Raw genomic sequence first — 27,318 nt, forward strand, 5'->3', positions numbered from 1 at the left:
GGCACAGCATGAAAGCTTTGCTAGAAGACAAGCATTAAGCAACAATGCCATACACAGTATCTTGAAAGATCATAGCACTTCCATAAGATCCAATTAGACTGCTCCTGGTGTTGCTCACACCGGCTGTGATCTGCAGTAGCATTGAGGTGGTAGGGTCCTTGCGTGCTTCAAGCACACAAGGAAACATCCAGCAGTGCGGAAGATTGCATCACAAGGAATACAAAAAGGTGAGAGTCATATTTGGTAGCTAGTACCTTTTGGCCATGTTAAATGTTACCTTGGATTTAATAGCTTTGAGTGAATAACATGCTCACTGCTGGTAGTCTTATTAAAAGTAATGGCATGAATGCATGACGCAGGAAATTACTTGATTATGTGACATGTTTAAAAAAAAAAAAAAAACACTCAATGGGGGACTATGTCAGAAGTAAATCACATACATACAGGTGCTGGTAAGAAAATTAGAGTATCGATGAAAAGTGCTATTATTTCAAAATGTGTTTCAAAAAGTGAATTTTTCATATTACACTAGTTCACCATACACAAAGCGAATAATTTCAAATGTTTTCACAAAATGTGAATATTTCCTGTGACAAAAAAAGGATCTCAAACAGAAGTGTTGGCCTTCTGAGAAGTGTATTCAAGTCATATTCTCAGTAATTTGTTTGGTAACCCTTTGGCATTGATGACAGTATCAAGGCATGGAGGCGATCAGCCTTTGTTACAGTGCAGGTGCTATTGTAGCCCAAGATGGTTGGTTTGATATCGGCCTACCATTACTGTGAAAAGTCCACACTGGACTTAAAGCAGTTTGACTTTCTTGCTTCATCAGACTCTTAAGAGACTTTGATATCTAAATGAAATGCAAAATTGACTTTCATCTAAAAAGTGGACTTGGGACCACTGGGCAACATACGTGTGGACTTATTATTAATGATATAAAGTGATCATCTTCCTGTCTTTGCAATTTTACAAGACTATTTTGATTTAAGAAAAAAAAAAGTGAACAACCTACACATCAGAAACAATACTAAGAACACAATGTTCCATTGCTGGCTTTAAGTTGGATCTAGAAAAACAAAACTGGTCTGAGCTCCGAGATCTAGTCAAATGACCCCAATATTGGATATACAATCTACTCTGCCACAGTACTCAGAAGCTGTTTGAAATTAGAGAGTCTTTATGACATTAGGGGTACAAGTGTTTCCCAAAAAAAAAGAATTAGAACAAATATTATGGAAAGGTGTGTTTCTGTAGGTCACTTGCTGAGTTAAAAAAAAATTCAAAAGCAAAGTTTTAAAAAATTACTTAAATCAGGCATGAGCTGGGGAAATTTTGAGACGTATTAGTATGAGTGTATTGAAAATTGTATGTGAGTATGAGAATATGACTTATAAATATGTTATGGTGTATGCATATGACTTTCATGTGCATGCTGCTGACAAACACGTCAAAATGCAGTACATTTGCAGGTTTACAATTCTTTGTCTTTGATTGAAATATATTAATAAACTATTATTGTATCATTAATGAAATAAGTCAAAATATACAAAGAATAAGGGTTAGGACTATGTGGTGCCGGGACACAAATAACAAGGCCAGAGTGAAGAGCAAAAAATGCTATTTACTTAACACGCTATCAGTAGTACAACAGTAGTTTGTCAGACGTCATCGGAACGTGTCATGAACTACGCTCACTGATTTGAATATATGACTGGATAGCTGATAGCCCATAAACGCCCGAGCAAGCCGTTGAAGTCACAGGGCGGCCATCTTGCTCCTCCCATCTGGCGAGCAGACTACTGTGTAAACCAGTGGTGAGCGGTCATAATAAGCTATTAATGCAGTGCATGCCCAAGCCCTTCAATGAAATCACGTTACACGTTCCTGTGTAATTTGTCGTGTTTTCCTCGTGGAGAGCTGAAAAGCCAACAGGTTGTTTCACACATGCACAATGAGAAATTAAGTTTTGTTAGTTCCGAGAGGTTGTGTGTGTATGTACCTTTTAAATGGCAAAAAAGCTGGCAGTAAAGCAGCTTATCTGACAACGCGCATGCGCATAATAATTGGTTTACTTGGCTTGTTCTGCGGTAAACAGTCAGTGGTTCAGTTAAGATCATCGCCGAGTCTCAATGAGTGCCGTTTTCCCGGAAAACATTTGAAGAAAAGAAGAATATAACTTCAAGTGGTCGTCCTACTCCTGAAGTAGTCATCGCAAAAACGGGGAAGAAGTTCGTCCGTCACTTTCAAGCCAGGACGTACGAGAAACATAAATGGCTCGCTGGCTGTCCACAGGTTAGTAAACTGTTGAATGTTGGTTGAAATCACTTGTTGCTCCCTCCGCTGCTATGTAATTTTTTTCTCTCCCGTTTTGAGCCCACTTTGTGGGCACGAGCCAGGATTTTGAACACAATTCGGTCTTGTGAAGTGTTTAAAGTCCGAATTATACAACCTGCGAAACATTTTTTCCCATAGGAAATAATGTAAATGCAATTAATCCGTTCCCAAGCTCCAAAAACAGAGGGGGGTCCTTGTGCCAGTATTTACGGAAGTAGTTACAACGGCGCGATAATCTCCTTCCTAAATCCATTATGGTTCGTAGCACTGTACGTTTTTCTTTTCTACTACCGGCACTGTTGTCTTTCTTTGGGCCCATGTCGAAGAAAATTGTTGTGGAAAAATCTAAATGCACTCGCGAATGTACGGAGCATCTCCGGGATTATTCACCCGCTCTGACTGGAAATGAGCAGCACTTCATCTCCACTACCGCAACGTGAGCATTCGGCATCGCTCGGCTTCACTCGGCTACCCAATCAAGGTACAGTCGGCTTTGCTTGGTTTGCTTGGATGTTGAAACTCACGAGAATGAGGTCAAACTCCGAGACATTTTTTACTCAGATTTTTTGGTCGAAGTCCGATTTGTACGCGTTCCAAGACGTCCGAACTCCGAGGTTCCACTGTACTGTAAATTCCAACGTATTGGCAAATTTGTGAGCATGTGATCCTGAATATTTCCGCTTTAATTTTATACCTACACAGTGGTATAAAATAATAATTAAATAATATTTAATATTGAAATTAATAATAAAAATACCCGAGCGCTCGCATACTTTTCTCTCCAGCATTCCCACTATAAAAGGTCACCCCTCGTCGCTGGTGTAAACTATACGGTATACATACAGATTAGACAGATACAGCTCGTAGGCAGTTAGTGTGGGGGATTTGTCACGGTTTGGTCACTATTTTTTAACAAGTAAAAAACATTTTTTAATATTATTTTCAATTAACTCTTTCACTGCCACTGACGTTTAACTCTTTCACTGCCACTGACGTTTAGACGTCAAGTAAAAACCTACGCTTCACTGCCAATGACGTCAAAAGACGTCATCCAATGATTTTTTTATTTTTTTTTGAAACGGGTAGAGGAAACCCTTCCGCATGTCTGGTGAAAGTTTCCAGTCTGTCTGTTGTGCCTAATGACTATTTTTGGCCCCTAGAGGGCAGCGATGACTCTCTTTTGACAAGATCGGGTGGGCGTCAGTAGTATAAAAGGCCAGGCGGGGCTAGAGCGTCGAGGAGTAGACGAGAATTGAGGAGAGACGAAAAATGGCGACCGACGGTAAGAAGCAGACCACGCTTGATCGATTTTTTGGAAAAGGAGGAGCATCAACCAGTGCTAAAGTGCACCATTATGATGACCGCGATGATGATGGTGATAAGGAGGTTGACGCCGAAGCTGCAGCCTTGACGCGGCGGCAGCTTCGTTCACGTCCTCAGGCCTCAGAGGCTAGCGGTGCTAGTGCCGGAAAACGTCGTGCACGACCGAGCACTTCTGCACGCGAGGACGTTCAATCCGACGAAGGTGATGATGATGGCGACAATGAGGTTGATGCCGAAGTTGCAGCGTTGACGCGGCGGCAGCTTCGACCGCGTTTTAAGGCCTCGGAGGCTAGCGGTGCTAGCGCCGGAAAACGTGGTGCACGACCGAGCACTTCTCCGCACGAGGACGTTCAATCGGACGACGACGAAGAGTATCCTGAGTCCGATGGATATTCTTCGGAGGAGTGGGTACAGTCTGACCACGGAGAAAGTGATTCGGACAGTATTTCATCCGCAGAAGACGTTACAATTTCATGGGAAAAATATGACAATTTAGGCTTACATTTAGTAAATGTAAGTCAGTGTTTCTGATAATGTTTCGGCCCCGCCCACTACGAATGTCCAGGTTTTGTCCTCCTGAGCTGCATGCACACATCTTAGTAATGTGTGCTAATGGCCAGCATGTTGCGTTGCAGCAGCTTTGCTCTGGAGGTGAATGTTTAGTACACACACATAGTGAAGCAGGACAAATGAGAATACACAAGACCATCTGCCCAAAAGAGACACCACCTCACCCTCTCCTTAACACCCACCTGCTACCCTTGTACGCACTTCTGCTAGATACTTTTCCAGCACGCTGCTAGCACCTCGTGTAACGTGAATGTGCATTCATAGATCGTGGATCGTGCTCACAGCATTTCTTTCAGCTGCAGCTCAGAGTGACGCTCCTCAGAGTGAGCAGAATAAAGGTCCATCAAACAGTGGATCCAAGAAAAAACGTAAATATATATATTTATATATATATATTGCATCACACTGATCTAAAATGAATATTATATGATATTGAAATGTATATTTGCAGATCCCCAAAAATCTGGCTGGCATGAAGCAGGCTGGCAGCCAAACGCATTCCCCTTTACTGTGGCGCCAGGACCGAGAGGTGCCGCAGCAGAGCTGAATTCAACCCGGCCAGTTGACTTCCTGCAGCTCTTCATCACAGACGAACTTCTGCAGCACATTGCTGATCAGACAAACTTATTTGCACGTCAGTCAATGCAAAAACGGGCTGAAAGTCTGCCACACTGCAGGAGTCGTGCTTGGAAGCCAGTGTCTGAGCTCAAAACGTTTTTTGCACTCCAATTCCTTACTGGGTATATAAACAAGCCCAGTATCGAAATGTACTGGACTCAGGACGAAATAGAGACGACACCATTCTTCAGTCGCGCGACGCCTCGAAACCGCTTCCAGCTCATCTGGAGTTTCCTGCACTTCAACGACAACGAGACGGCACACAGTTCAGACGACAAATTATTTAAAATTCGTCTTGTGTTCAATCACGTTGTAAACAAGTTCAAGGAACTGTTTCAACCGGGCAGGAATATTTGTATTGATGAGGGAATGATGAGTTTCCAGGGACGTCTTTCGTTCAAAGTGTACAACCCCCAAAAGCCGGTCAAATATGGGATCAAATCATACATTTTGTGTGACTCCCAAACCGGCTATTGTTTCAATATGCAACCCTATGTTGGCATTAGTTGTTCTCTCCCCGATACAGTGTTCAACTTACTGGATCGTCTGCCAGGAAATGGGTACACACTATTCATGGACAATTTTTATAACTCGATTGCTTTGTGTGAACGTGTGGAACGCTGAGGAAGAACAGGGGTGAACCCAGTGAGATAACGTGCCTAACCAACACTGGCCTTGGGGTGGGGGGGAAACTGGTAAGGCACAACACAAATGTTTTGATTGTGGCATGGCAGGACAAACGTTTGTTGAGGATGGTGACAACGTTTCACAAAGATGAAATGCGGACAGTGGAGGTGTGGCGGAAGGCACAAAAAAAAAGTGCCTTTCGAAAAACCAATTTGTGTTGTGGACTACAATTCCAAGATGAATGGAGTGGACAAGATGGATCAAAACATCTCGTACCACCCATTCACACGGAAAACGTTGAAGTGGCACAAAAAGTTTGTTGCCTATCTTTTCCAAATATGCATGTTCAATGCTTACATCTTGTACAAAAAAAAAAATCCTGGGACGAGTCAACCTTTTTTGGAGTTCATCCAGCAGGTGGTGAGAGGGTGGCTGTTGCCACAAGACCAGGAGGAAGTTGGGATGGAAGAGCATGAGGAAGCCAGACAAAATACCAGGTCACCGTATGTTGATCCTGAAAGCCGACTTGATGGTAACATGGCCAAACACACGCTGGAACACATGCCTGCTACTTCCCGGAAAAAAAAGCCAGCAAGAAGGTGTCGGGTCTGCATGCGAAGGGGCATTCGCAGTGAGACAAGGCTGTGGTGCAAATCTTGCAGTGTCCCCTTGCACGCAGGCGAGTGTTACACTGTTTACCACACAAAAGTAAAATTTATGTAGTTCAAACATCCACACAATTGTAAATAATCACACATGCACAGTTGTACACCTTTGTAAATAGTTTGTCAAATTGTTACTGTTTTCTATGTAAATAAACTGTTTTTTTGCTATAAAAAAAGACTTTTTCATTGTTGGTGGTACTGTTTTATAGAAGTAAAGCACTATTTAGGTGTTTGTGGCATCATTCATGGACAAAAAGAAGTGTACAATTCACTGAAGTGCATGAAATAACATCGTTTCACAAAAAGCCATTTTTCTCCACTTTTTGTTTCAAAACAGAGAATTTCGGTGAAAGTTACCATTTTCTATTGTTGATTACTGAAGAACGGAATAAGCTAGAAACAAACTTTTTTTTTCTGATGAAAGATGAGAGTCCAATCTTTCATTTGGTAGTATGTGTGTTTCCATAGTCCAAACACAACATTTTCTGTGGACCTTGAAAGATCACTCAAAATGCTTAAATCGGCTGGCAGTGGGGACAACCCGTTTCTGAAAACGTCTGGCAGTGAAAGAGTTAAAGACGTCAAGTAAAAACCTACGGAGCACTGCCAATGACGTCAAAAGACGTCATCCAATGAGTTTTTGTTTTTTTTATGAAACGGGTAGAGGAAACCCTTCCGCATGTCTGGTGAAAGTTTCCAGCCTGTCTGTTGTGCCTAATGACTATTTTTGGCCCCTAGAGGGCAGCGATGACTCTCTTTTGACAAGATCGGGTGAGCGTCAGTAGAGGCGGAGCTAGAGCGTCGAGCAGGAGATGAGAATGGAAGACAAAGGAAAAATGGCGGCCGGTCGCGAGGAGCTCACGCCCGAGCCGTTTTTTTCAAAGACCAAAAGCATCGCTGAAAGAGCACATTGTTGACGACGATGATCATCATCGATGATGAAGATGAGGGTGGTGACTCCGTGGTTGGGAAGCATTGACGCGGCAGTAGAAGACGTTAGATGGAGCTAGATGGAGGAGGGAACGGGCAATGGCGAGCGTTTGCAAGCAGCTCTACGCTTACAAGACGAAAGGCATCGACCAACGCTAAAATAGTACATTGATGACGACGATGATCATCATCGATGATGATGAAGGTGAATCCGAGCTTGACGGCGAAATTGGAACCGCTGACGCGGCGGCTATGACGGTGTCGTAACGCGGAGCACAGCCGAGCACGCACAGGCGGACGTTCGATCGGACGACGGAGAGTGCCCCGAGTCCAATGCATATTCATCGGAGGAAGTGTGTACAGTCTGCTACTTGCTTTTTATTCCCCGGAAAAAAGGCCGTCAAGAAAGTGTAACGTTTGCACGCAAAACGGACCAATGCGAAAGTGAAAGTAAACTGTTGTGCGAGTCCTGGCGTCTCCTTGCACGCAGGAGAGCGTTACAAAAGGAAAAACTGTATTCGAAACATCCACAGTTGCACACATTTGTAAATAGTTTGCGAAATTGTTTTGTCAAATTGTTACACTGTTGAATGGAAATAAACGTATTTTGCAATCAAAAAACACTTTCTCATTGTTGGTGAAAGCGTTTTACAGAAGTAAAGCACTATTTAGGTGTTTGTGGCATCATTCATGGACAAAAAGAAGTGTACAATTCACTAGAGTGCATGAAATAACATCGTTTCACAAAAAGCTCTTTTTCTCCGTTTTTTGTTTCAAAACAGAGAATTTCGGTGAAAGTAACCATTTTCTATTGTTAATTACTGAAGAACGGAATAAGGTAGAAACAATTTTTTCTGATGAAAGCTGAGAGTCCAATCTTTCATTTGGTAGTATGTGTGTTTCCGTAGTCCAAACACAACATTTTCTGTGGACCTTGAAAGATCACTCAAAATGCTTAAATCGGCTGGCAGTGGGGACAACCCGTTTCTGAAAACGTCTGGCAGTGAAAGAGTTAACAAGTGGACTGACATGGCGAGGCAGGGAGGACTCAGGCGCAGGGATTTGGTTAGCCTCAACGGCTGCAGTTTAATTAACACAAATCACCTCCTGACTGAGGGAAAAACCACTGAACAAAAGACGCTCCAAACTGGAGGAAAAAACAAGGCACTCTAAAAGGGTAACAAAGGGCGCTCCAAACAGGAGGTAAAAACTGGATACAAAAAAACACAAGAGCAAGACTAGATGAGGCAAGGCAAGGCAAGGCAAGGCAAGGCAAGGCAAGGCAAGGCAAGGCAAGGCAAGGCAAGGCAAGGCAAGGCAAGGCAAATGCTGTGGATATTAGCTGTGGGACCGCTTCCATGCACAGGACGTGACACTTCGGCAACAAGACAAGGGAGACACAGACTATTTAACACATGAGGGTGATTGAGAACAGGTGGACACAATCAAGGAATGGGGCCAACACAGACACCACATGAGGAAAGGCAAGTGACCCGAAACGAGAGGAGAGTTAGACTTCCAACATTTAACCGGAAATGACAAGACAAAAAACCCAAAACCACCGTAAATGACAAGACAAAAAACCCAAGACCACCCTACGGCGACTTGACATGGTATTTGCTGCATTGAAAACCCCCCTTTTTCTTTTATTACAATGTTACATTAATATTATTATTAATTAATATTATAATGTAGATTTGGCAGAGGCATCTTTTGTTGAATTAGTTATAATTCTTTAATCAAAAAATATACAAGGGTCCTCCTGTAAACATCATATTTATGATTAAATAATTTAAAACATCATAAATCATGCTGTTTCTACTAAGTACTGTTTGAAATGTTCTCCAATTTCGATACTGTAAATGTATAGGATCGTATGCTGAGAAACGTTTCTTGGGAGGAGCAATATGGCGGCCTCACGACTTCAAAAGTCTTGGCCTATCGGCTATCCAGTCATATTGACCATTTGCACCGCTGTCACGTGAAGACGTGACTGCCTGGACGGACGGCGGAAGGAAATGATTGTTAAATGGAAGTGGACGTGACCCGGAGCGACTTAGTGCCTTAGAGACTGTTATTTTACAAATGAAAAGTTATTATTACCCATGGAGCCAACCGAAGTTCGCCTGTCAGTTGAAGTTGCACATTTAGTCGGGACTCATAGAGCGCGATATTTACTTAAGTTGGAGATTGCTAGTTTAAAAACAGCCCCTTACCTTCTGTCACCTGCTGTTTTTACCAAGTTAATCAAATCGGCAACTTTGCAGAAATTCACAGCGCACGACCTATATCATTATGTAGTCAATGCCAGTGTCTAACCGGCTCTCCTCCTTACACCGGAGCTGATTTAAACGCTTGTCGCTGGCGGTCTCTGGGACGGGGGACAATATACCTCGTAATGCAAAGGTAAAACTTGTTGATCATGCTAACTGACTTATTTTGACACATTCCGTTCTGTATTGAAACGCTGTGATGATGTTATGTTGACCAGCATGGAAAAAAAAAAAGGACTAGTAGTGGCAAGCTATGCAGTCATTTCATGAATATGATTCCGTCTGGCTCCAGAGTGAAAAACTCCAAGCACAAAAATGAAATCCCCCATTATTAAACGGTCAAATGCACTTAATAGTTTTAAAGAAAATACATTTTAAAACTAAGATGTGTGTACGAGCAGTTGGAGTGGACGCTAACTATGTGGCTCCTTAATGTGATTTGAAACACGTAATTCGACACCTCTATTATTAGTGTGCGTTTACTAGTAAAATGGATGAACATTTTCTGTCTTCATTAGTAGGTATGCAATAAAAAAGCAATATTTGGTTTACTCCCTTGTCTATCTGTACAACCGACCGCACAGCAAGTTATGACCATTTTTTGAGAATTGATTAGATGAAGGACTTTACGCTGTACGAGATTCAATGGTTACAATACAGGAAAGTGGTTCTTTTGCCGTCCAGCGTCCTGGAGGGGGCGTTCCCATGGGGGCGGTGACGTCACGGGCAAAAGGTTGCTTCAGTAGTCGCCATCTTAGAACTCTCCTTCTAGCATATCCCAATGTAATGTGTAGAGTAACACTGCCACTTAGTGTTCTAATAAGGGGACACAACAAACTACACAACAAACTGCATAAGTTTTCAACTTCTTCCTACTCTTTTCAACTTTTTTCTACTCTCCTTTGAACATGTAAACCGTGACTAATGATATCTGTATAAGGTTTCTCTTTTAATTATTTTTTTCTGCTACTTGTTCATATGTTCAATAAACAAACTAACTAAAACCTAAAAGTTTATTGTAAAGTTAATATAATTGTTCACATTGATTGGTTGTTATCTAGCGAATCAGTACATTGGATAGAAGTAGTTTATGACTAGTACACAAAAGTAATAACCTGGCAATAGCCAGATTGATAATTATGATTCACTCAAGGAACTTCTCCACAATACCAATCTGGGACTGCTCCTTGTGCACGGCTACTCAACGTTTGACCAATCATGGCAACAGTTGTGAATGTCATCATCGTAGGGGGAAAAAAGCAGCTAAAAATGCATGAAGCTCCTCTTACTGTTCTTCTTCAAAAAGGAAACTGAGTAATTCTGGGAGAACAGATAAATAACGGCAGCGTCCATACATTCATCCACCAGTGTCGCCATGTTAAGCTTGTTTGTTTCCCACGCCCTCTGCGCTTGTTTTTGTCACAGCTCGTTCTTTTTTTTTTTTTTTTTTTTAATCTGGCTTCTTATACATGCACTTAACTGATCAGTTACCAACTCGCTGCAGTGTCAGATCTTCACCAATAGGAGACGCTAATGCACAGTAGAACATCTGTGAAATGTTGATTGACTATATGCAAACATTACATTACAACTGGATATGTGATGTCTTAAAGTGATCAGTTACAAAAATGACTTGAAGAGAATAGACGATGACTGTTTTGGATCGCATATTCACTTGAGGACTTCATCATTTCAATTAACATTGACAAAGAAACATTTGAGCTGTCAAATTGATCTAGACTGCTGATTACTTGTGTTGTGGGAGAGCAAGAAGGATAGTCCTACATTCGCACCTTATAAGTAAAAACCTCACTAATTCCCATCATTAATCACCCACAGTTTTACTATTTAAACACCATATTACTAATATTATGCTGAACTTGTCACCAGGAATAAAAATAAATAAATACAACTACTTTTTCGTGGTTGATGTCATGTACCTTACCCAAAAGTAGTATACTTTAAGTACATAATATAGAGTATACAATACTTAAGTATACCTAAGTTTATTTTTCGAGTGTACTTATTCTTGTATTAAAAGTAAACTTTAAGTAAACTCCTTGGGACTAAATTGGAACATTTTAGTACACTTAAAAGTATACTTTGTGGTACACTTATGTCCACAGTTTAGTTTACAGCAAAGAGTCCAGTGATGAATTGACAGGGATCGAACCAGCAAACACTGGTACTAAAGGTAGCGACCTTAAACTCTTAACTTATCCAGCCATGTTACTTTTAGGGCTTTATAAATAAATGTAGCCTATAATTTTGGTTCCTTATGCATTTGAGAATGGTCGGAAGTCGGATATATCCAAATTGTTTTTTCCCAGTTCCGACCTGAAAGCGTTCGAGGCTAAAGTAAACCACAAAAATGGTGGAAAGTGATACATTTTTGGTTTAATTTTGGTCCTCAAAACTCATTTTAACCTCCAGCAAACTTGCCTTCTCGTTTGCTTCACCTATTGGTTTTTTTTCATCTTATTTCATAGGCATCTCATACAGTTCAAGGAGAGATAGCGGCATACTGTCACGTAGGTTGTGTTACATAGAGTTATGTTGAATATTTATGAAGGAAGAAAGCTATCTAGTTTTATACTTGAGCAAATTGTGTTTTACCATTTACAGTCTGTGTTTCCAATTGTAGAGTGACGTCACATTATAGTCATAGACTGTCGTGAAGTTGGGGTACTTTTTTCCCCCGACTTCGCAAGTAGAATTTCCGAGTTCAAGGGGGCGTTCCCGTACACACTTCCTGGTTTGAACTCGGAAAAGTACGACTCCCGACCATCCTCGAATGCAGCATTAGCGAGTGCCTTCTAAGTATATACTACATTAACTACAGTATGTAAACTTTTAATATATGTTTTAGTATACTTACAAGTAAATTTAACATTTATTTGCGGCAGTATACTTCTAATAAGTACAAGAAAAGCAAACTGGATGTATACTCTCCTAATTTTGAGTATACTTCAAAAAGTACAAGTACATTCTAAGTATATACTACAGTATGTAAGCTTTTAATATATGTTTTAGTACACTTACAAGTAAATTTAACATTTATTTGCTGCAGTATACTTCCAATAAGTACAAGAAAAGCAAACTGGATGTATACTCTCCTAATTTTGAGTATACTTCAAAAAGTACAAGTACATTCTAAGTATATACTACAGTATGTAAACTTTTAATATATGTTTTAGTACACTTACAAGTACACTTAACATTTACTTGATGGAGTATACTTACAAAAAGTACAAGAAAAGAAAACTGGAAGTAAACTCTCATAATTTTGAGTATACTTCAAGCATACTTAAATAAACTTCTTTTTGGTAAGGGGTATCATAGTCATGGTATCAAAATGACCAATGTGCACATTACGTGCGCGCATGTGTGCGAGTGACAAAGGGGTGAAGCCAACTTTTCTTTTATACCTTTAACTCATTACACCAGAACAAACACTGGTCACTTGTAAATAAGATTTGAAAAACTGTATGAAGCAAGACCTTCAAGCATACTTAAATAAACTTCTTTTTGGTAAGGGGTATCATAGTCATGGTATCAAAATGACCAATGTGCACATTACGTGCGCGCATGTGTGCGAGTGACAAAGGGGTGAAGCCAACTTTTCTTTTATACCTTTAACTCATTACACCAGAACAAACACTGGTCACTTGTAAATAAGATTTGAAAAACTGTATGAAGCAAGACCTGAAATGAAAATACTCTTGTCAGTGCAATACATGGATGTGACTGGGTTGGCAATGGCCCCAAATGAGTAGCTATGCCATCATATTGACAATTGGTTATTGAATAGATATATTTCATTGAAATTTTATGTGAAGTAGCACACAATCTTGACGTGAAACAAAGTGCTTAATCTTATTTCAAACTTGTTTTACAACTAAAAAAACTGACTAGGGTGTAAGTATTCAAACTGCATATGTGACTTCTTGTGGCTAGAGAAATGGCTTTTTTCTTGCCACCCTTACATACAGACCAGATTTGCGGTTATTTGTTACAACTTCCACTTACGCATGATTGATTGAACAGTACTCTGTGATGTTCAAAGCTTTTGAAATATTTTTGTTTCCTTCTCCTGCTTTAAATCCGTCCACAAATTTGTCCGGACCAGACTGGTGTGTTCTTCAGTCTTGATAATGTTTTCTGTGCTGTGTGCTCTTAACAGACCTCTGACACCATCACAGTCCAGAAGGGGTGGAATTTGGGGAATGAGAAAATAGCATGCCTGTTCTGAATTTGCATATGTTGAAGTTGGAATGGTTTGAATCTGTAGAATTGTGTAAGCAGGGGTCAAGAAAGTTGGAAGGGTGAAAAACAGGAGCTACGTGTGTGGTAGCGTTAAAGGCAGTACGCATTCACGTCACATATAGTCCAGAGGATTAACGCACATTTCAGTGGATTGTGTATATATATATATATATATATATATATATATATATATATATATATTCTTGAGTCAGAAGATTAACATGGATATGCATTGTTTTTTGTACACTTAAGAAGGTCAATATTTCTGAATGTGTCCACTGATTATTAAACCTCCAAAATTATGTGTAAAATGGAGTATCAAGATATCTGGTACCCTTCATAAAGTACTGCACAATCTAGGTGGAACCATCCAACCATATAGGAGAAAAATAAGTGTTATGTTTATTTAAAGAGCTCTTTCCCCATTTTTGTTTGATTTAAGCATTAAATCGCTCTCATGAAATAAGCATAACTCTAAAGCAGCATGATCAAAATCTGAATTCAGATGATCCTTACACAGAGCTGCATCCAGGAGTACAAGATTACAAAATTTAGACAACAATATACTAATTACCACCAATGACATGTATGTTGCTACACAGAGCAGGGGCAGCAAAATTAATTAGCTAGGCCAATATATTAGACAGGCAATGCTAGCACAGAGGTCTGTGTTTTTGGAATTATGTCCATGTTAACTCAGTCACTGCCATTGACTCCTATAAATATATATATTTTTAAACTATTTCTATTAGTTTAACTTTTTTTTTCACTTTTGTTAACAAGAGTATAACAACCTAGAATGTGTTTATTGTACATTGAGAACAGATAGGAAATTTGTGATTAATCACGAGTTAACTAGTGAAGTCATGCGATTAATTACGATTAAAAACTTTAATCACCTGACGCCCCAAATTTGTAATCTTGTCTTCTTTTTTCTTTTTTTAATTCATTCACTGCCATTGATGGCTATAAACGTAAAAAAAAAAAAATCATTTTAACTATTTCTATTAGTTTAACATTTTTCCCCACTTTTGTTAACAACGCTATGAAAACATAGATTTTTTTATTGTACATTTAGAACCGATATAAAATTTGTGATTAATCGTGAGTTAACTAGTGAAGTCATGTGATTAATTACAATTAAAAAATGTAATCACTTCTTGCCCCTAATTTTTAATAATCTTATTTTTTTAATGAATTTATGGCAGTGAATGGGTTAAGATAGCTAGATGTTAGCTAATGTAGTCTAGAATACAGCTTATTATTGGTCACATCCATCCATCCATTTTCTTAACCGCCTGTCCTCACACTGGTCGCAGGGGCGTGGGGGGTTATTCGCCTGCCAAATGCAGGGTACACAGAGACGAACAACCATCCACACTCACAATCACACCTATGGACAATTTTGGAGTGTTCAATTAACCTGCCATGCATGTCTTTGGAGTACCCGGAGAAAACCCACGCAAACACAGGGAGAACATGCAAACTCCACCCAGGAAGGCCTAAACCCGGACTCAATCTCAGGTCCTCTGCACTGGGAGGCGGACGTGCTAACCAGTCATCCACCGTGCCGCCTTAGACACTCACAATTAAAAGTAATTAAATGTAGTTTTGATTCAATGAACTGTACATACTGTATATGTGCCACAATTCCATTGTATTGGCTAATTTGTTCAATTACTTGTGTGGCCTCAAAATTGAAACTGAACTCAGCCAGGAAAGCAGAACTCATAATCAGTAAATCCATTCACAGAGTTACAACCAATAATAATAATAAATAAATAAATACACAAATAAATAATAGACTGAATATAGTTAAAAACAGTGAAAGCTAAATTGACTGCATAATCTTGGTTAATTTAGTGTGTGTGTGTGTGTGTGTGTGTGTGTGTGTGTGTGTGTGTGTGTGTGTGTGTGTGTGTGTGTGTGTCTGTCTAAGAGAGACAGACAGTCTGTCACAGCCAAAGCACGCACTGAACTCAAGGCAGCCAGAAAGCCAGAACTCAGAATAATGGCAATGCAGTAGAGCCTTGCTCTTGCACTAGTCTTGGTTATGAAGACTAATTCAAGTGAGTAAGAAAATAGTAAATCATAAACAATGAGCTGTATTGCTAAATAGGGTGAAGGCTAAATTTATGGCATTATATTAATTTTGTTTCATTATACTCTGTATGACAGTTTGTTACTCATCAACATGTAACTAAACTGGGACTGCGGTATAATTTGCCAGAAAGACACTGCTGAAACCTTGAGATTTTCATTGAGAGGCCCTGGGACAAGTGCTGGTGATAAAACAAACGCCTATAGTTCATTTCTATCTAACGTAGAGCAATTTCGCACCATTGATGCTCTTCCAAACAAACTTTATTTTGGGGATGATCAGACAGCAAACAATTTTGCATTGCATTCTGCATCTTGGCACAAATCTTGCCATCTGAAATTAAATCATTTTAAGATGGCAAAGGCACTGTTCCCCACTTTGCAAATGCAATTGTGACAGCTAGAAAGAAGACACAGCACGCTAACATGTTTCAAACTATGATGCATAGTCATTGTTCTGTGACTTCAACAATGTCAAAATAAGTCAAATTTTGCACTTTTGGAAGTAATCCAGAGAGTGTTATGTTATGGTGTATATAGTCTGGAAAAATACTATATACTTTCCCATATTTGATCAATTTTGATAGTCTGACAAGGGCTCTTAGGCTAAAATTCAATAAATGACACTAAAGAACCATCACGCAAAAAAATGATGCCTTTATCCGCAATTGCACAATCCTTTCACTAAAGTGTGTCGTTGTTTGACGTTCAAGTGTCGTCACGAAAAAGCAGACCGTCCCTACAGCCAATCACGTCAACAGTAACCCAACTTCCGGGATAGGTTTTTATTTATATTCTGGGCTTGGTCCACGGCCTGTGCTTCCCACATAGATGGCAGAGCCTTTTTTCTTTTCTTTTTGTTAAACCATGGAAAAATAGATGTATAAAAATCGATGTGGCTTGGGTGAGGTGTCACGTCGTCGGGCGGCCGGGGGAAAAAAAGTCAAAGGACATGACCCAACAGGAGAAGTGACGATCTTTGAGAAGCATTTGCCAGGTTGCACAAGTGCTCGATTTAGGACGCAAAGTCGTGACAACAAGAGACGACAACTTGCTTTTAAAGACGCACCACCAGGCTGTCTCTTCCTCTTCTTCCTCCTCCTCCTCCTCGCTGTTAGCGACACCGGCCACAGAACTGCTAGCAAGGCTCGCTGCTAGTTTTAGTTTCAAAACAAACAAATGACGGCGGAGCTCAGCTAGGCGAACACAAGATAAGGTAGCGATAATAATAATTAAAACGGTTTGTTGAATATCACCAGGAAATTGACGGCTGAACCGATGTTGCGAAATCGCTAAATCTCCCGTCGGAGAATGGCGGACCGTCGAGCAGCTGCGATAACATTGGCTCCTCCGCACAGTCATCGCGTCTTGCTCGCCTTTTCTCGCCCGCTGGAAGCCTACATTGCCATTGAGGGGATTTATGGGCTCACAAGGTAACAACAGCGTGTGTGTCTTGTATTCATGTTTATGTGTGTGCGTGCGTTGTGACGCCATTTATTGTTTACATTCAGTGATCAGCTGATCGCAGCTCAAGTGTTGCGTGCTGGTTTCTTATGTGGCGCCAAGCATAACCCCACAAAAGTGACAGAACTGTTTTAAATGCAACGTCCGCTGGACAACGTGTAATTGTGGAGACACTTGTGACATGTGTTTGTCTGCAGTTTCATCTGATGAGATGAGCGTGCGTGCTGGCCAGGGGAGCGATGAGGTGCTGGTGTCACAGGCTGTGTGGGACTACCTGGCCTCCGCTGGCAGGCCCTGGCTTCTCGACTTCCAGCACAAGCAGGGCATGAATGCTGGCATCGTCCGGCGTGGTGAGAGGGGGGGCTGCTGCGCAGTGAGGTTGCAGCCGGTGCCAGGCTCCCGGCTCGCCGGAGTGGCAGACCTTCCCGTTTCCAGTGAGACACGCAAAGCCTTCATCGATCTGTGCCGCTGTGCCCGCAAGGAGATGAGCAAGCAGGAGGGCGGCCCCAAGAGGAAGAGGGCCCTGCTTCCCTGCGTTGGGGTCCTGGAGCCAAACGGTGAGGGGAACCTTCTCCAACTGCCGCCCCAGCCCCAGGTTCGCCGCTCTCAGAGGCAGCAGCAGCAGAAGTTGCGTAAGGCTGTGGACGAAGAGGCCTTCTCCGTGCTCCACGAGGCAGCCCACCGGAAAGACTGTGGAGCGACTTCCCACGGCGAGGCGGACGACAACAGTTCTTGCTCCATCTGCATGGGGGACATTGTAGATAAGACCACCTTGGAGAAGTGCGGCCACTCCTTCTGCCGATGCTGCCTGGATCAAGCGTTCAAGGTGAAGAGGGCCTGTCCTGTGTGTCGACTCGTTTACGGCCAACTGATCGGTAACCAGCCTGCCAATGGCACCATGATTGTCGAGCGGGATGCTGCCCTGCAGCTCCAGGGTCATGAGGGCTACGGGTGTATCTGCATTATCTACAGCTTCCCTCCTGGCTTCCAGGCAGTGAGTACATAAACTTTGGTATGGAAATATTGGTGGTGTGCCTTCAGGGTGGGAATTACAGTTGGGGCCGTCCAATTATTGCCCTTCAAACATCGGCCTAAATTGTTGGCCAATTGGGCCAAATGGCGGATTATTTTCCCCTTAAAACGTTATTGAAGAAAACCGGTTTCCAACGCTGTGAATGTACCCTGAATGCACCATTTTGCTTGCATAGCATTAGCAACTAGCAAGTGTGTAGCGCATCTTATGCTGGTTATTTTGTTGTCCCCAAGCATCCTTTAAGCTGTTTAATGACACCCCAGTTGGAATTAACTGTAAAACTAATAAACACACAGCAATTGGGGAAGAAAAATAATTGCATCCACTGTATTCTTAAATACAAAACATGTTTAATTTTTAAAAGATTGCTAGCCTAGCACTAATGCTCAAAGTGAAGGGAAGATCCCATTAAAATGCTTATAGGAAGTTATTATCGACTTTGGGAGTGTCATTAAATATTCACACACATGCTGGTTATTCTGTTGTCCCTAAGCGTCCTTTAAGCTGTTTAATGGCACCCCAGTTGGAGTTAACTGTAAAACTAAACACGACAATAAGAATTACATTCACTGTATATTCAAATATAAAACATGCTTCGTTTTTAAAACATCGCTAGCCGAGCTCTAATGCTAAAAGTAAAGGGAAGATTCCATTCAAATGTTAACAGGAAATTAGCATCAACTTTATATTTTTTAGCTGTTTTTAAAATTATATTTAAAGTTGAGTTTTGGTATTTCAGTAAATACTCCTATTTTGAAATCAATTGGTACTTCATTATTATCAGTGATTTCAATGTCAATGAAAATATTTGTCGTAGTCGTCACCATTAACAACGGGCTCTTGATGCCAACAGCCAGAGCATTCCAACCCGGGTGTGCCGTACCCAGGAACAGACCGTTTGGCCTACCTCCCCGACAGCCCCGATGGGAACCGTGTGCTAGGCCTGCTGCGCCGGGCATTCGAGCAGCGCCTTACCTTCACGATCGGTACCTCTATGACGACAGGCTTGCAAAATGTCATCACCTGGAATGATATTCACCACAAGACCTCAATATGGGGTGGGCCCCGCTTGTAAGTGAAATGCAGTATGCCAGTCGCGACACTTAAAAAAACAAACAAACAAAAAAAAAAATTATAACACTTTCTTGAAAACTTTTTGGGCGTGGCCAGTTTACTTGGGTGGTCCGACCAAGTATTAACATGGTGTGGGAAACACTGTTTTGGGTATGCGCCGATAGTTGCAGTGTGTTTCCAAGTGGACTGCATGTCCGAGTGTTGTAGAATGGCGAAGTCTTAAATAAGTCTTGCTTTGGAAATTACATCTTGCTACCTGAGGAATCCACTTCAATACAAAAGAAACCTACCTTTAGTTTTATTTACTGCCGCTTTTGACACTTCTTGGTTTATAATTGGTCATAAATATTGAACTTGTTTAATATTTAAGACTGTTGGCTCCGACTCTTTTTGGACGCAATTCTCAGCACAAATCCACTCTTAAAGGGACTGCAACATGAAAAAAAACTTTTTGGAGCTTTTAGCCATGTTAAAATGCTAATTCCTCACCAAAAACATGACCAAAGTTGTGTTTTCCTCTATTCGTCTCTGTATGAGAAATTCTAGGTTATTCTGCTCTCCAAGCACCAGCCCCTCCCAACCTGAGAAAACGAGCTGTTGGCACGGTTTGACGTCATTGCGCGCGGCCCCACCCCCACTCCGCACTGCGGACTAAACGCACGCCCACTTTCTCTGAGACCTCCCTCCATGGGATAATGACAAAAGTAGCCTATATAAACATTCTGTCCAAATGAATTCAAAGCAATCAATTATTCTTCACATTTGCAATGCCAAAGTGCAATGAAATGCCAATTAGCTGTCTTAAAATCCATTGGCTGACACTGGTGTAAACTACAAGTAAAACATTGCGCTGATTAATTTTAATGAATGGAAGAACTAGTGGATAGTGCGCTCGCTCGCCCCATAAGCAATAGGGCGCGGGTTCGCGACCCGCTGCTTTTTTTCTTCTCCTTTCCTCTACCCCTTCTGCTCCCCTCCTCTTCCACGATTTCTTGTGGCAAGGCCCGCTTTGTTTCAAATGTATATTTAAGAATTGATGGCTTGCGTGACCAAACGCAGAGATTTAGCAGCCCGTGACATTTAGTCCATTTTAAAAATCGGCTTAAAACCTATCTGTGTGTTTCGTGGGCGTTGCGTGAAACAGCCGGCTCGGACGACGTCATGAGAGGGACGCGGCAGCCACAGGGGGAGAGGCGGGGTTTTACTGAACCGAGCGTTTGACTTCCGGGTAAGAAAAATAGCTACCAAAATAACTAATCGCGATTGTGTCAAAGGTTAGATTTCATCTTTATATGCCTATAGTTAACTGTGGACGGGCTTAAAATACCATGGTGTTGTCCCTTTAACACACCTCAGACATGAAGACATGTCTTTTAGGACAATCTTCTAAGACATAAGATAATCAGGTGTTGGCATCCTTTGTTCTAAATAGGCAAAATTGGAACAGCCAGATTTTTCTTGTGTGTGTGTATGTCCTTTAAACAAAAAAAACAAAACAAAAACCTTAGTTTGATTGCAAGTGTGAAACGAGATTGGAGAGGTGAAAGGGGCAGAATAATGTTCACATAGCTTAAACAAATGGAGACTAAAGAAGTTGTGGTACAGTAATTACTTCTTTCTCCTAGATCAGGGGTGTCCAAGCTTTTTCTTTCGGGGGCCACATACAGTAAAATAGAAAGATGCAAGAGACACTGATTTATATTTTTACTTTAACTTATTTATTAAACAAGGTAAAATCAATGAAGGAATTAAACATTGTTGATATAATGTACCTGTAGTTATTTTTGAAATACTGCTACTGCTAAAGGTCATAAGGCAAATAGTTGAGGATTTATTTTTTGTTTTGGGGTGATCTCAGTGTGCCACTATAATAGATCCGCTTCTCCACTGAGCAGCAGCTGAATCCCAAGTTCATCATTCTGAACCACAACAAGAAAAATCTAATAAACTAACCTTGACACTAAGATGCAAGTGGATGAAAACATTTCTGAAATTGAATTGTCTTGATCTCCACAGTGTTACAAACAAAAATTCAGTTACTAGTTTAGCTGTAAATTTGTGGGTGTGTCTTGGCATAGCTCATGGGTTTAAGAAAAAAAAAATTGTGACTGAAAACTTTTTTATTTTTTATTCTTTAAAATGACTTGCGGTCTAATTTTGCAGTGCAGTAAGGCGCACACGGACGGATTATTTTTAAATGATATTGTACATGACAAGAGTATATCTTGTCCAACAGGGAGATTTTTGAATATAAAGGCATAAAACAATGCAATGGATGCATTAAAGAAAACAGTGGGTGTCAAGAATAAGGGGCCATCTGGTGTGGTGATTAAAACAAAAAAAAATAAACATAGTCAAATCTTGTGCATTCCAGGCATGGAAATGGGTCAAGGATAAAAAAGGTGAGAAGTATACAACCGCTTTAAATGGTACAGGTGCGTGTTCCCTTGGAAGAAAATGTGCAGTATTTAATATTTAAATGCATCAATTTGATGCATTTTGATAAAACAAAGTCAAATTAAATTAAAAGACAGTATCAATGAATAATAATCTATACATGGCCATATTATGCTATGAGTTGGGTTACTTTTAAAATGTATTGAGTTTCTTGTTGCCTGTTAAAAAATGTAATGATCATTTAATCCAACCTACCATAAGAGAAAAGTAATGCAACTTGAGTAATATTTATGACTTGAATTAATCCAATTTAATAAAAATAAATTCACTACAATACAGTCGACCCCTGCTATTTGCATAGGATAGGGAATGCAAATGGAGAAAATCCCTGGGTAATTGACACCAATTGAAATGCATATTTTATACTGTACATACAGTATATATTTATAGATAGATATATTCATAAGATATATAAATATTAAGTTAAAGATATTATATATCAAAAAATATTTTTAGTATATGCCACGGGCCGCCAAAATATGTATGGTGGGCCGCAGTTTGGACACCACTGTCTTAGACCATTAACAACTATTAAGGGTAGAGATTATCAATAATCAATTTTTTTTAATAAGGCTGCATTTTCTGTGCCTGAAGGTATTTTTGGATGTTAGAAAATTGTTAGATGGATGGACTTAAGTTATAACTTGAAAATTCCTGCCATTTTAAACTGCAGAAGTGATATTTTTTTTCCCTCTCCCAGTTTTGGTTACCCAGATCCCACTTACCTGGTGCGCGTGACAGAGGAACTGCGAGAGAAAGGTATCACTGCGGATTGAAGTGAAAGACCTACAGGAGTTTGCAGGACTTGACTATGTTATGGTAAAATGGTTTTGGGACCCTCAGCAGACAGGTGCTGCTGCAGCAAAGTCCATGTTAGTGTGCTCCCACTTGAGTGGACTTCAGCTCAGTGCTATTACGTGTGGAAGGCGCAAGTGAGTGCAGATCATGCTTCATATTTTCTTTAAGAATCAGTCAGTCACCAAGACACTTTTGGGGGGGGATTTTTTTTTTTATCTTAGTTTCTTGCGTAAATATCAAATTAAGTTCCTTCTTTCCCAGATGATAGAATAGCATCGCAAAGACTTTTGCAATCGAAAGCACTTGCAGGCACTTTTTTTGCACCCATTTTCTTCCTGTTACTTTTTTTTGTGTTTGTTTTTGCAGCAGCTGTCTGTAGTCGCTTGATATCATGAGTTGAAGGGGAAGTCAAGCCAAAAATGTTCTTCTTTACAATATGTTGGAAGGGGTCGCACTAGTCTAAACGCGTCAATGTGATCAATACTGCGTTGGTGGAATATGAGTTAAGCAGCAAAAGCCACCCATTTTTATCCATCTCAGAGGGCGGCCATTATGCCGCTTGCTATCAACTGAAAATTGTCACAGTTGCTTGGATAACAACTCGGGATAGACCAATTATTGGCGCAGATATTTGGCATTTTGACGAATATTGGCATCATCCTCTCTGAGTGGCGAATGTTTGCGAACTCAGTGAAATTTGGGTTTTCATCAGGGTTCGTAAAAGGTTGCAAAGATGTTCACAGACAGTTTTTACTTGTCAAGTTTTCTTGTCACAAAGAAATTTTGAACATGTTCAGACAATTTTTCACTGCTTGCGAACATCTTTTGAAACCTTGTACGTACTTTACAAGAGAGGCTGGAAATTCCCTGCACTTTCTGCTTTTGTTAAAATTTAAACAAAAACAAGTCAGTTCAATATTTCAATTATGCTAACACTTTGGAAAACTTTTACTATAGAAAAGTATTTACTTTTTTGTTCAAATGAAAAAATATATTCTGTTTGAAAAGTTGTTTAACAAGCATGCTTTTTCTTTTTATTTTGATGCTAATAATTATTGTTTTACTGCAAAAGAATATCAGCTCCAAATATCGGTTATCGGCCTCCTTGCCTACTAATAATCGGTATCTGCCCTTTTAAAAAAAACATATCGGTCAATCACTAGTAACAACTAATCATGGCTCAGCTTCATAAAAGAGGTGAGCTGTGATTGGTTGTTACCTGATGTCATGTCATTTTCAGTCAACAAAGTGGCAAAAAGGCCGTCCCCAAGATGGATATAGACAGGTGGATTTTGCTGCTTAACTCATATTCAACAAACATAATATTAATCAGAATGCCGTGTTTAGACTAGAGGAGCTGTAAAAAAAAAAAAAAAAAAACATTATTGTAGTTTTTGGGGGTTGACGTCCCCATTAAGAGGACTTTGTGATTTGTTTTCCCTGTGTCCGTCTTGAACTAAAATGGGGAGCGTTTGAACTCAAATGCTAAGGATTTTTAGCCATCGGTCACCCATAAGATGTCTTGCAGTCATTGAGGCCATAAAACCTTAGTACTGTGCTCATCTAATTAGTAGTTACCAGATTTATGACGATGTCAACTATGAAGGGCATACAAGCCACTAAACCAAATCAAAGGCACAAAAGCTCTTTAAAGAAAATCGAATCTATGCCTCTGTCAAACTGGGAGATTTGCATGCTGAAGCTCGTTTAAAATGAGACTAGCGTTGTAAATGTTTATCCTGTTCGAGGATCTATGATATGCAGTTGGGGGAAATAAGAACATTTAGGAGCAAATATGATTAGAATTATGGTGTGGATTTTGTTGTGCCTTTTCTGATAATCAGTTTGATAAAAAAAAATTGAGAATGACATTCCTCATGAAAGGAAACGAAGTATGTTGTGGTTGTATTTCCATATATTTCAAACCACTTTGCTAAAAGGTTACACACTTACCAATTTGTAACATCTTTACCCATGTAAACACAATGAGACCTACAACAAGGGGAATAAACACTGATGTCTGTCAACTGACCTGTGAGAAGTGTGGCACTACAGGGATCTGTGACTGTAGGAAAATACAAAAAAGCAACACCGTATCTCACAAAAGGGAGTACAGCCCTCACACTTTTGCTAATATTTAATTGTATAATTTTATTAGACAACACTGGAAAAAATGACACTGACACAATGGCTACATTCAGTCAATAAACCTTTAAAAACCCAAAGATTGGCAATATGCAGGCTTTGAAAGGCTATATAAACACATGCAAACATCAAAATACACTCATTAAGATTTTTTAAACCTGAATGGAACACCTGCGTTACAACTTTTCTAACACAAATATTTGGTCACATAAATGCATTCAGAACACCTCGATTGAACGGCGCATTGGTTTGTGTTCTGCGCATGCTCTATCACAAGGAATATTGGTATTTTGAATACAGGAAGTATTTGCGGCATCTGGTGCGCAACCCACCAGAAATACACAAGCGGAGGTAAACAAACATGGTGGGACAACCAACTACTAGCATGGTGAGTGATATGAAAATGTATTTTATTGACTCTCAAAAGTAAGAAGCAGAAATGACATCTATTTGCATTATGACATTTTAGATGGATTAATCAGTAGGGGTGCACTGATCGATTGGCTGGCCGATTTCCTTAATTTTGGGGGATTGGTGATCGGCCCGATCCCTAATAAAAAAAAATCTTAAAAGAGCTTTTCCGCCGAGGTCTGAAAAAGTCAGCTGTCCTCTTTTGCTGACTAATAGGCTTTTCATTTTTATTTAAGACACCTACTTCATGCGCAGTTAAAACAACCCGTTGTATTATTGTTCAATGTTTTCCATTAAAACAAGATTGGAACACTGAAGGTGTATGATGCTTGTTATGAAAAAAATCAGGATTGTCAGATCAGACTTTTTCTAAGATCAGAGATGGGCCGGAAAATTGTGATCGGCTGAATTTTGCCCTTAACCTGAATACTGACCGTATGTAAACTTATTAATTGAAAAGTAAATGGTGAATGGAAAACGGTGCTTAAAGTTCTTTAGTTGTTTTACAGATTATATAACATGCCTCAAAACAACTCTAAACCATTAATAGCTAAACCCCTGGCAACAAATGTGAGTACTCCCCAAAGTGAAAATGTCCCAAGTGTCAATATTTTGTGTGGCCGCCATTATTTCCAGCATTTCTTTTACTCCCTTGGGCAAAGAGTTCTCCAGAGCTTCACAGTTTACCACCGGAATACTCTTCCACTCCTTGTTTACATGTTTCACACCCGATTCAAATGATCAGGATCGTTATCAGGCTCCTGCAAAGCTTGCTGATGAGCTGATCAATTAGATCATTTCCAAGATCTTCAAAAAGTCCTTTTTCATGTGGTGCCTTGTTGAACTCGAAATGACCGTTACGGGAGGGTGTGAGAGCTGTAATACCAAATGTAACACACCTGCTACCTATTCATGCCTGAGACTTAACACCAATGACACCGAAGAGGAAAAATGGCGAGCTGTGCTCAATTTGTATATTTTCACATGGGTGTACAAATTTTGTTGCCAGGGGTTTAGCTATTAATGGCTGTATTTTGAGTTGAGGGAACAAAAAAAGTAGTCATAAGATGTAAACTGACTACTTTTCATTGTGTCAAACAATCATTTCTTCAGTGTTAGCCCATGAAAAGATGCAATTAAATATCTGCAGAAATGTGAGAGGAGTACTGACTTTTGTGAGATACTGTTGAAGGCGCTAAAGTAACCGTTAGTTTATCTGGTGTGGCAGTTAAACTGTTCTCATTTTTACGGTAGTGAATATTCGTCTTGCGGGGCAGGTTATATTCACCACACTTGTTAGGATTTGCAATCACAAATAACAAACAGGATTTACATTTAATGTTGTCAGCTCAAGTGTTTTCCATGCAAGTAACACCCCCTACACCAGGGGATAGTCACTAGGAGGACCCATTATAGACCTAAAAAAAAAATCTGGCGTTTGCTGACTATTGGAAGACGCAGGCAAATTTGGCCCAGTTGTTGATATGTGTGAATCACACTCACCTGCTTGGCTTAGTAATGCTTTATGTCATTACATGTATTTCACCTCAGAGCATTTTTGTTATCATTTCTGTTTAAGTAAGGGACCAACAGATCTTTTTGGACACAGGATTGTAGTTTTGTGAAAGCTACTGTACAAACATTTCTATGCATCATACATGAATGAGAAGAAAGTGGGAAACGGAGATTATAAAATACATGCTACAGACAGATAAGGTTGCAATTTTGCTTTTCTGTTAATTGGTACTCTGTTGATATTCAAAATAATGTGCTTTACATTTTAATACTTGAATAAAAAGTTTTGTTTGGCAATGAGTTTGCTGTTTTATGTCTGCCCCACCCCAATATGGAATGACGGCACACGGTCAAACAAACATGGACAATGTGCAAAGTTGATCTGAGTCAGACACTTATCAGCAATAAATTACAATTTACTAAACATGAGTCATCTTAAGAGTTCATGTATCTCATTATAATGTTAACTATTGACATACATTACCTACAATAAGGGGTGAAAATGAAACTGGTAGCATGCACTATTTGGTAATGAGCTGTTTTTTATGGTCTTCCAAATATCCAAGCCACCTCATCTGACTCAATGGGAATTAGCATCAGCTTGACTTGATTTCTTTACGGATGAGGACGGGAATGTAGATTGACCAATACATTGAGAGTTTTGTCTTTTGCCTTAGCTCCATTGTCATCACAAGCGAGTCCACGCCAGATG

At 40.1% G+C, this 27,318-nt stretch overlaps 1 protein-coding gene across 3 annotated transcripts; it reads left to right on the forward strand.

Moving 5' to 3' along the window:
* Positions 1-26,903, forward strand: dtx3 (deltex E3 ubiquitin ligase 3). 3 transcript variants are annotated; one of them, XM_077553597.1, is made up of 5 exons: positions 1-227; positions 2,099-2,295; positions 17,371-18,167; positions 19,060-19,277; positions 22,438-26,903. In XM_077553597.1, exons 2-5 carry the CDS (start codon positions 2,274-2,276, stop codon positions 22,511-22,513), a joined length of 1,113 nt encoding a protein of 370 aa, XP_077409723.1. In that variant the 5' UTR covers positions 1-227; positions 2,099-2,273; the 3' UTR covers positions 22,514-26,903. The 3 variants fall into 3 exon arrangements, with proteins under 3 accessions (XP_077409723.1, XP_077409741.1, XP_077409732.1); XM_077553615.1 differs by lacking the exon at positions 2,099-2,295 and having other exon boundaries at positions 2-227; XM_077553606.1 differs by lacking the exons at positions 1-227; positions 2,099-2,295 and adding an exon at positions 15,794-17,142.
* The last annotated feature ends 415 nt before the right edge of the window (positions 26,904-27,318 follow it).

This window comes from Vanacampus margaritifer, chromosome 1 (assembly GCF_051991255.1).
Source record: "Vanacampus margaritifer isolate UIUO_Vmar chromosome 1, RoL_Vmar_1.0, whole genome shotgun sequence".
Lineage (NCBI taxonomy): Eukaryota > Metazoa > Chordata > Actinopteri > Syngnathiformes > Syngnathidae > Vanacampus > Vanacampus margaritifer.